General features: G+C 28.9%; 1 protein-coding gene across 1 annotated transcript; it reads right to left on the bottom strand.

Annotated features, from left to right (window-relative positions):
• Positions 1-6,932: 6,932 nt before the first annotated feature.
• Positions 6,933-8,052, bottom strand: LOC105254967 (lysozyme). Its single transcript, XM_011263980.3, has one exon. The coding sequence runs from the start codon at positions 7,590-7,592 to the stop codon at positions 7,104-7,106; it is 489 nt and encodes a 162-aa protein (XP_011262282.2). The 5' UTR covers positions 7,593-8,052; the 3' UTR covers positions 6,933-7,103.
• Positions 8,053-11,194: the final 3,142 nt, after the last annotated feature.

The raw sequence follows: 11,194 nt of genomic DNA, 5'->3' as shown, positions 1-11,194 counted from the left end.
GCGAATGATGACAAAGCGGTAACGTATAGAGCGCTACTGTTTATATTTTATATTGCCAAAGTCGAACGCCGTGTTATCGATAATTTGCTGAAATATTTTATAAAATATATATAAATATATAAATATAAATATATATAAATATAATTTTGTAAAATATACATTAACGCAGAATCTTAAGTTAATGAAGTATTTTAATTTATTGATTAAAATTGATTATTTATTAAACAATTTATCACGGAGCCTTTCGTTATGCTAATTATTTGTATCTATAATTCGATTGTTTTACTTCGCGTTCTCTCACTTCCTAAATTATATTTAGATTATCAAGTAGAACGATAAAGTAACACGGACGAAATATATTTGTGATTCTAAATATTAAAATAATAATTATTGTCCGTAAAAATTGCACTTATAAAAGTGATTATATTATATTTCAGATCCCTATAATTTAATCAATTTTCGATTAAATTGTGTATTTAATTAACAAAGATTGAGAAAATTTAAAGCATTGGTCGAAATATATTTAATTCTAATATTATATTTTAATATTATAAAGAAATATTGTAATAAGTTTCGATGATCGAAATATCGCAACATAATCTCTTATCCTCTTTTATGTATAACCTGTTTCAATTTTTAATCGCAGTAATGAATGATTGCGATACGATAAAGATTTCTCGTTGCAATACAGTTTCATGTCGTTAATTAATTTTTAATTAAGTAACATTTGTTAATATTCTTAGCAAATTATGTTTCAAGACTAATCATAATCGTGTTTTACAAAAAAATTTATAATATACGACGGGTTTCTCACCATAACTTTATTACTCGAGAGTCATTGTGCGAATGATGACAAAGCGGTAACGTATAGCGCGCTACTGTTTATATTTTACATTGCTAAAATCCAACATCGTGTTATCGATAATTCGTTACCAAAATATTTTATATATTATAAAATATACATTAACGTGAAATATTAAATTATAGAAGCATTTTAAGTTATGGATTAAAATTGATTATTTATTAAACAATTTGTCACGGGGCCTTTCGTTATGCTAATTATTTGCATATATTATTCGATTGTTTTACTTTATGTTACTTCATTTTACTCCGTATGTTCCAAACATCCTTTCTTCTCTTACTAGTATCTTTCGTTATTTCTCTTTGTGGCATTCACTCACTCACGAAAACACGATTTAATTATAATTAATCAAATACGTGGCGCACTTTGCACGAGACTCTCAATAATTATACAAAATAATCATATGAAACTTATATACGCACTTAAATGATAAAAGAGCAACATGACCTTTACATGAGATTATTAAAATCATTCGCTACTTGCTACAGCGATGCGTATGCTACTGATACGCATATTATATGCTGTATAATATACGAATTATAAGAATGAAAATATTAAAATAATAAATAAAGTTGTGATAACAGTCATTTAATTTATAATTAATTTATGTTCACATTTTAGAAAAATTTGAAGTTTAGTTGTTTGATTGTAACGCAAAATATTAAATTGTAGAAGTTTTTATATTTATAGATTAATTAAATGATTATTTATTATTTAAACAATTAATTAATATACGAAACGTTTCGTATTATTATTTATTGCTTGAATATCACCGAGCAAATGATAGCAAAACTGTAATATATAAACAACGCACTATTGTTGCCAAAGTCATGATTTTATTGATAATTCGTTGTCGAAATATTTTATGTACTATAAAATACACACGCGTAGAATATTGAATTATAGAAGTATTTTAATTGATTGATTAAAATTGATTATTTATTAAACAAATTATTCATTATGGAATCCTTTATGCATAAAATATTTAAATATATTATTGTGAAGCAGTTTATGAAATATTACTATCTATGTAAAAATGTTAAATAATATAAGAATATTTTATTATAGATATTTTAAGTATTGTATATTAAAATAAGATAATCCAGAATATTTTATATATATGTTATACTAATATAATTTAAAAACTTAAATAATTTAGATAATTTACAATGAGAGAGAGAGAGAGAGAGAGAGAGAGAGAGAGAGAGAGAGAGAGAGGGAGGGAGGGAGAAAGAGAGGGAGAGGGAAAGAGAAAGAATCGTTATTGAGAAAACATGCAATATATAATATGATCTGAATATAAATGACATATATATATATACATATATATATATATATATATATATATATATATATATATATAATCTGAATATAAATGATAAATAATTTATAAACTATTTACCGGATAATGTTGCTTAGTACGTGGCCCAGTGCTTTTTAGACTTGCTTTTCCTCTCCTTCGCTATTTTTTCGTTGCACTCACTTTCACTCCTGAAAACAAGATTAATTAAGATTAGTTAATTAAAATTAGTATACACAAAAATCGCGAGACATTTTGCACGGCATTCTCGATCGCGTAGTAATTACAATTAAAAGTTTAGCAAGTACTAATTATAATTATCATAGCGAATTATGTTTTAATACTAGTCATAATTGTGTTTTATCGTTAGAGAAAAAATTTAATAATATACGAAGTATTTCGCACCTTACTCTTCGAATGTTGCCGTGTGAATGATATCAAGACCGTACATGTAAACACAACGCGTCATACGCCGCCAAGACCGACCGTGTTATTATCCATTCACTGCTGATATATTTTACGTACTTTAACATATACACGAAATGTAAAAGTTTTAGATTACATGGATTAATTAAATAATATTTGTTAATTTCATGTATCGCAAAGCTTTTTATTATGTTAATTATTTCGATTTATGATTCGATTGTTTTGCTGTGCGTTTTGATTCTAAATTAAATAATTAAATTTTAAATAATTGAAAAATAGAACGAGATAAAGCGTCGCGGAAATTATATTTTATTCTATAAATATCATTAAAGTAATAATTTCTTCTTGTAAAAATCAATCTTAGATAAACTATAATTTATTATTTTAGATTTCTGTTTCTATGATTCTTACTTGATTAAATGAATAAATTACATGAAATATGCGCTTCAAGAACTTTCTGCGATATTTTGTGATATTTATAGGCGCAGTGTAATATTAATTATCTAGGGATAGTATAGGTTCAATTACAATGCGATATTTTGCGATATTTTGCGATATCTTGGAACGAAGATTATTATTCTGTATTTAGAGGTAATTTAGGTTTATTTATATTGCGATATTTTGTGATTTTTGTGAGCTCAGTGTAATATTATCTTCGGATAGTAAAGATTTAATTACAATAGTAACACGAAGTAAAACAATCGAATTATAGATGCAAATAATTACGAAATACGCATAACGAAAGACTTCATGATGAATAGTTTAATAAATAATCAATTAATCTTAATCAATAAATTAAAATACTTTTATACTTTAATATTCCTTGCGCAAATATTTTATATTACAGAAAATATTTCGGCAACGAGAAAATTATCAATAACACCGTATTCGGTCTTGATAAACAGCATCGCGCTATTGTTAATATCTTACGTAGCTTATTTTCATTCGCACAGTGATCTTGACGTAAGAGACGTTTCACATATTATCAAATTCTCTCTCTGCATAGTCAACCTTGGCGATATAAACAATACCGCGGTAATATTGCTGACTTACGATCATTCGGTCAGTGACTCTCGAGCAGTGAGGTAGTGATGTGAGACGTTCCATATATTATCAAATTCTTTCTCTAACCACAATTGCAAGTGCAATGAGGAATTTTTCGTGAATGAGTGTAAGTGCAAGGAGGAATTCAAATGAGTGCAACGAGAATTGGAGTGCCATGAGGACAAAGTGAAACAAAAGAAAAAAAGAAGGTCTTGGAAATGAATGGATCAATAAGATATGATGTAAGTCATTAATATTTTTATAAGTTATAAAATTTATATAGTATATTATAAAATTAATTATATATATTAATTACATATATTATATTATATATAAAATTATATATAATATAATATAACCCTCCCATGGGGTACACCTTGTCGCGGTGGGAGGGCTTAATACTTGAATGGTGCCTTGAGGTTTATTTTAAATTTTTTGATTTATGATAAATCTTAAGGTACCTGAATAGGAAGCTAAGTACCCTTTCGCGTCTTCGATGCCGTCAACGTTCCGCGGACGGCAAGCGCTTCGTCAACGCGTCGTGTTTTCGCGTTGTAATATTCTCGCGTCGTCGCGTTCTCGCGGAACTTTTGGACTTTTTCATATAAAATCCCAACTTCATTTATTGTCACGAGTCTCTACTTCCAATGCCAATTAACTGGGATGTACGAATTTGCACACGTTGCTCGGCAATGTACACTCTTGCTTTGTGCTTTGTCAAGTGATTTGGCCCAAATTAGTTAGAACTCGATCGATTGCTCGGAATGGTCGTCAATGAGTCTTTTCTCTTTGCTCGTCTACTCTACAGCCACACGCATTACGTGTGTTAACCCTGTCGAGGAATCGAGTGGATTCCCCTAGGCGAACGATTTTCGCTCGGTAAAAGGGGTTGCCTCCCCATTTGCTAAATGTAAGCATTTAAAAAATGGAGGTATCCTCTTCTTTTGCCATCCACTAGCCTGGTGTAGCATATAGCAACCGCGAGAGGTTTAATATGTCCGGGCGGAGCACCTGAAATCGTGCTTAGCGGGTCCAGGTTCGATACGAGATAGGATAATTATGCGCGAAAAGAAGTTGGTGGACTTCATTTTCCTCTATTTCTGTCAATCGTTTCGTCTTCTTTCCGGTTTGGGCTTAATTCTTGCTCGTTGTATCGTTGCATTCCCGACCTGTTGGCTCGAAGTGGATTCTTGTAAGTAAAATGGGATTTTCTCTCGTACCGAAACCGGGAGTGCCATTAAAGATATATACATATTAAGTATATACATCGCGCGATCAAATATAAAATTTTTTTCGCATCGAAATAGTGCGGGAGTGCCGTTCAGTATCGCGCATAAAATAACGAAAATAGCGATATAAAAATATCGCTCGCGAGTGCGGGAGTGTCGTTAAAAGTTATCGCGCGCCAACAACATGAGAGAAGGAGGAGGCCTGGGAGAGGCATCCTGCACCGGCGGAACAACCTGATGGTAAATATTATTATTTATATATTAATTGTTATAAATCATTAACTTGTTATACATGAACAATAATTCGATCTTATTATTTAAATGAATTAAAGAGAAAGATTTTTATGAAAGTCATATAAAATTAAGTTATATCTGCTTATTATTTTACATATCGGATATAAAATTCCGCGCGATAAAAATTTTTTTAAACATTAATTGCATTTTGTGAGCATTATTATAAATGAATTTTATATTTGTATATTACAGAAAACTAGCTTCGATAACAACAACTCCGCTGTTGCGCATCAGTGCTGGTGAGTGAAAAAAATTTTTATTTAACTTTAAGGTAACGGATTCGTAGAGATTGCACATGTAGATGTAGACGTAAATTGTAGATTGTAGATAAATCCGTTGCCTTAAAATGGATGAGCTAAGATGAATTAAATTAAATAAATTAAATTAAATAATTAAATTAAATTAAATTAATTAAATTAAATAATTTTAATAAGTTTTTTCGAACTTACGCTTTGCATCTATCGCGAAAATATATTGAAATATTAATTAAAAAAAAAGAGATCAAGAAAAGATTTTGTTGTAAAGATTTTGTCTAATTTATTAAATAAAGGACACGCTTTAACAATTATCAATTTTATCAATTTTTGATGCTAATTTATTCTTATAATACGTACTTATCTTCTGTTTGCTCATAGCTCATCCATCGTAGAATTTATTTGTAGATAGATTTGTTTTTAAACTTTATTTTAACTTAATATAAAGCCAAATGATTAATTAATTAAATAATTTGTAATATGATAAATGCACATATTAATTTTATATTTTATTATAAAATATAATTTATAGAAATTTGTAAAAATTTGTAGTAATTTGGCTTTTTTTCAGTTAAAATAAAGTTATATTCAATATTTAACGAGCGATCGTGAAATCGAACAATCGTTCTAAATGAACGTAAATATTTCACGCTCTTTTGCCAGTAATTATTCGGCAAAAGAAGAAGTAATTATGTCTTTCTTCGATCTCTAATTAGAGATCGAGAAAAAAAGTGGCCTGGATCAACGAAAGATAGGTTCAACTGGCCTGAAGAGTGCGGTTAGGGTATGCGGTTAGGGCACGCGGTTAGGGCACGCGGTTAGGGCACGTGACTAAAATATATATATACATGATTAGGTGAGGTGATGATTAGAGATAGATTCCTCAAATTTTGAATAATTTTAGTTAATCAGGAAGTAGGGTTGTTAAGGCTATTAAGTAAAATCATTAGAATTCTTCTATTGATATTAGGGTTGATAGGGCTCTTAAAATCATTAGAATTCTGTAATAGTAGGATTGTTAGGGCTATTAGATTTATTCTTTCTTTTAATATTCCATTAATCCTAATTAAAATTATTTTAATTAAGTTGAATTTATTTTTAAAAACGTTGTAAAAATAAATATAACATGTTTTAAAAATAAAAACGTTTTAAAAATGAAATTTAAATTATCAAAATTATCTTCAAAAATATTAAAGAAATTGCAAATTTATAATTATTAACGTTTAAGAAATAACATAACATAACATGTTATATTTTATTTTAAAAGTTAAAAATATATGTGTATTAAATCAAATATAATATTAAATTCAAATGTTAATGCTATCAATATCAAGTAATAATATTTTATTTATTCAAATATTTAATAACATCGATATAATAATTTGATAGCATCATAAATTTGTAAATTTTAAATTGTAAATAGTTATAATTGTATTTTAATTATAATCTAACATTGATATTTTAATTGTAAAATATAATACAATTATGACTATTTTATATTATATGAATTATATTATATGAAATTGTATTTACGATTGTAAATTCTTATGCAGATTATACGAAAAATTATCGAAAGTATACGTATAATGATTACATAATAGTAATTCATACACATGCAACATTTTAGCAAAGCATACAGTGCGTTGAAATAAAATCGAGTTTCGTGTATCAGTGCATCAAACGAATTGTTCCAATCATATAAGCGCAGCATCGATTACTTCGACTGGAGGCACCATTCTTCTTCTTCGTGTGCAAGGTGGGAAAGGCACATTGGGGAGCGGCTTATTTTTGCAATTTTTTATCCATCCGTCCCATGCTTTGAATCCCTCCTGATCGAAAATCTTCTTTCCGCACGCGATGTCGTCCTTTATGTCGTCGTTGAGAAAATCCTCGCAGCGTTCGTTACAGATGCCACCTTTACGTCCTCTCGTGCACCATTTGGGGCTGCTGATCTGGAGGATGCCGAAGGAATAACTGGATGCTGCCTTTGGACCAGTTATTAGCGCCGTATCCATCCCACTTTCGCTTTTTATCAGACAAACCCAATTACTGAATAGGCTCTTGCTGATTTTAGCTCGATCCAATTCTTTTACGACCTCGCATTCTGTGAGTTTCTTCCCCTCTACCAGCGAGCGGATAGCTAGGACCGTCAAAATGGATAAGATCACCCACAATTCCCTCATCGTTCAACGATTGATTATTCACAGCCAAGATTGCGTCGAAGTAATTAGTGCAAACTGCGCTTTTTCGACTCTTGGGATCACTGATGAAACAATTGCTCGACTTTATAGAAAGGAACTAAAATTGTGTGCTTGATTTTATTCTTCATAAATTTAGAAACCTAAAGTTAATGTTCCATTCTAGTGGTTTTCCCTCCGGAAAATATTGCACAGCAAAATAAAAATATTCTTCGCTCTCCTGAGCTGATGCAACACTAATAATATTGGAATTGAAGTTTGTTTGTTGTGGATATGAGCACCAATAATACACAATTAAATAAGCAAGTGATTATTTGGAAAATTTTCAATTCTTCGAACGACTTTTCGAATAATTTCGTTAGTTCGAGACGCTCTTTGTTCGAAGTTGATGACCTCGCGTGTTTTGCAGAGTGTAACGCGTGATTGAGCTGATGACTGCACTAAGAATTTGCGCGGAAATTTTGTCTTATAAATGCGTCGTCTAGAGCAAACGACCTTGAACGAGCTTAAGCGATGCGTTATTATCTATCAATGCCGTAATAAATATCGGATCGAGCCTGTCTTTCCTTCACGCTTGGTTTTATAATTTGGTCTCGTGTATTTCGTACATTCCATGAGTTCCGCTCATGGAAAACTTTATAGATAAAATTATTAAAAATATCAGACTCGAAAATATTAAAATTAAACAAATCAGTTATTATTGCCTTTCTAGGGCCTTTCTAAATACATAATAAAACATTCTCACCAACGAAGTCTTTTTTTTTAAGACAAATTTATAATGAGACATTGATTAACATAAGATGTGTTATCAATCTCTTTCGAAAATTTAATCGAATATAAAATTCTTTATATGTAAAATTTTCAAGATCTTATGATAATAATAATAACAAAGATAAATTGATGAAGATTGATTATTTACATGAATGTTATAGAAACCACATAAAGCAAACATCTCAATGTGCTGCTGCATCTCCATTTTTTAGAGAAAAGAAATTTTGTAATTTTATTAATATTATTAATTGAGAAAGAAAGATTATTTTTTATTAGCTTTTAGAACCTTTGAAAAAACATTTTCAGCCATCACTAGACCGGTAATCATATTCATTACTCGCTGAATTATCAGATATGCATTATTCAATATGCTTTAATCGCGCATTGTGATATATAAACATTGTGTGTAATACAAAAACACTATTATATAATATTTATATTCTCACGTATTCTAAATCACAATGTCAATTCTGAATATATGCAATGTAAAAAAGTCGTATTTTTATTTTTCACAAGTCATGTTTTATAAGTTACCATTATCTATTGCGATTCTAACTGTTCATTATTCATTTTCCATTTCCTTAAATGCTATTCGCGAAAAGTTCATAAGTTATCACTTACAATACAATCTATGCGATAAAATATATAACAATACCTTCACAAACGTTATAATGATAATTGATGATTCATAAATATGCTCCAAATCGCCTGTTTTCAATTCTCATGGTGCAACGTACTACACGAAGAAAAGTAATCAACTTTTCCTCATGTGATATGTTGCACCATGAAAAGTTATATTTTGTTACTATCTCTATTGTCATAAATAAATCATATATTACCAATTATCACTATTTACTGTGTTTCTAGCTATTTGCTTTTCCTCTGTTTTCTCAAACATTATTCAAAAGCTCGATAAGTTATCGCTTCTTCGAGCTAACGCGAGATCAATTTTTTTCTAGCTCCGTTTTTTTGCGATTATTTATTTTTAACTGAAGTTTGACCTCCTTCCGATTACAGGGTTTCCTAGAAATTATAATCTCTAGACATTCTTTCAGAAATGAGATTGATAAATGATTAATTTCTTAATATCAAATTTGGAATGACGATAAAAAATTGCTATAATTTACAGAAACTGAACTTTTCTATATGATTTTAACTTATCTAAAAGAATGTTGTATAAAGCTTTTACAACGTCAAAGATCTTTAGTAGATATTTCTCTTGAGATAAACAGTTTTGCAATTTAATAAATAAATATGCACACCAATTTTCTACATTTTAATTTTCAGACACAAAAGTTGAGAGATGAAATTCCAAAGGACATTTAAAATATAATCATGGAATATCCTCTGAAATATTAATTAGTTGTATGTTTATATGATATTTATACTATTACAAGAAAAAATGGAGAACGAAAAAATGCGAAAAAATGCAACTTTAGCAGTCCATCGTAGTTATTGTTCCGATAGTATGCTAGCAAATCTCTTAGTATTTCTTCTCGAACTTTACATACAATAAACTTTTAACAATTAATTATATGTGATATTAATTTATTTAAAATAAAATTTATTAATATCTATATTTCAACACTTATATAAACAGTTTAAATAATTAAATTTTTGTTTCAAATAATAACATGTAAGAAAATATCGTCAATAATATTTATATATCATATCTTATTTTTGAAGAGTGATAAGGAGGAGAGAATATTATTAATTTTATGATGTTATTAACAAAAGAATTTTCTTCAATAAAGCGTATATTATATTCTGACTGTAGAATGATAATTTAAAAGTATCTACATTTCCAGATTAATAATATATAAATTTACGAAAAAAATTTATAAAAGGCACTATAATATCACATTTATTTATAATATTCAAACTTACTTTCTAAGCTGCTGATTTTATAAAATGTATGTGTGATTACATTTGATTCCTAAAAGTATTGACAATTGTAACTGTAAAAATACATCAATACATAGGAAAAAGTATATCAATTTATTTTCAGCAATTTTTTTGCTCGATAAAAAAGATCGCTTGACGATAAAGAATAATATAGTTTTACATAAATTAGCAACGAAAAATGGAAATTATTTTGCATAAAAATCTACTAACATGTAACTTGTGACTTTGGTGATTTTCATTGACTCTTCCAGATCTATTCTTTCCGAATATCATTATACGTAATATCTTTATAATCAAAACTTTGCGCTCTCAATCAAAGCTTTGATACGTTATATACATTTTGCCGCAGTAAATCATTAGATTGTATTAATCTTTATTTGTTCGTCTCACACAATCTCGCACTCCATATTTATAATACTTAAATAATGACGAAATATTCTGGCACCGAAGTTCAGAGCGTCCGATAGTTCATCGACACATTATAATATAAACCCCACGACTAAAACCAAAATGTAACAATGTTTCTTTTTGGCTACTATCTTTAAATATATTATACAATTTTCTTATTTAACATGAAATGCAAAAAATCTCATGTGAATATAAAATAGATTGATTAATTTTCTAAAATAGCCAGATGTATTAGAAACTTTATAAGAATATTTTTACTCATGATTATAAAATTCTAATATGTATATAATTGTAAAAAGAAGCAAGAAAGAATTATAGGAATATAAAAATATCGATGAGAATACCAGTGAAATGTTGATGGAGATAAATGTGTCGTCTGACGGGAAGAGTGACTTTCCTGCCCCTTCCGATAAACTAATAGAAGATCTAATATAGTGTCGGCCCCATAAGAGTTTACCCTTCTAAATCCATAAAGAGCCGATCGTTCCTCGACAATCCGACCG

This window comes from Camponotus floridanus, unplaced genomic scaffold (assembly GCF_003227725.1).
Source record: "Camponotus floridanus strain SB8 unplaced genomic scaffold, Cflo_v7.5 scaffold29, whole genome shotgun sequence".
NCBI lineage: Eukaryota > Metazoa > Arthropoda > Insecta > Hymenoptera > Formicidae > Camponotus > Camponotus floridanus.
This window is presented reverse-complemented; position numbering and strand designations above follow the sequence as displayed.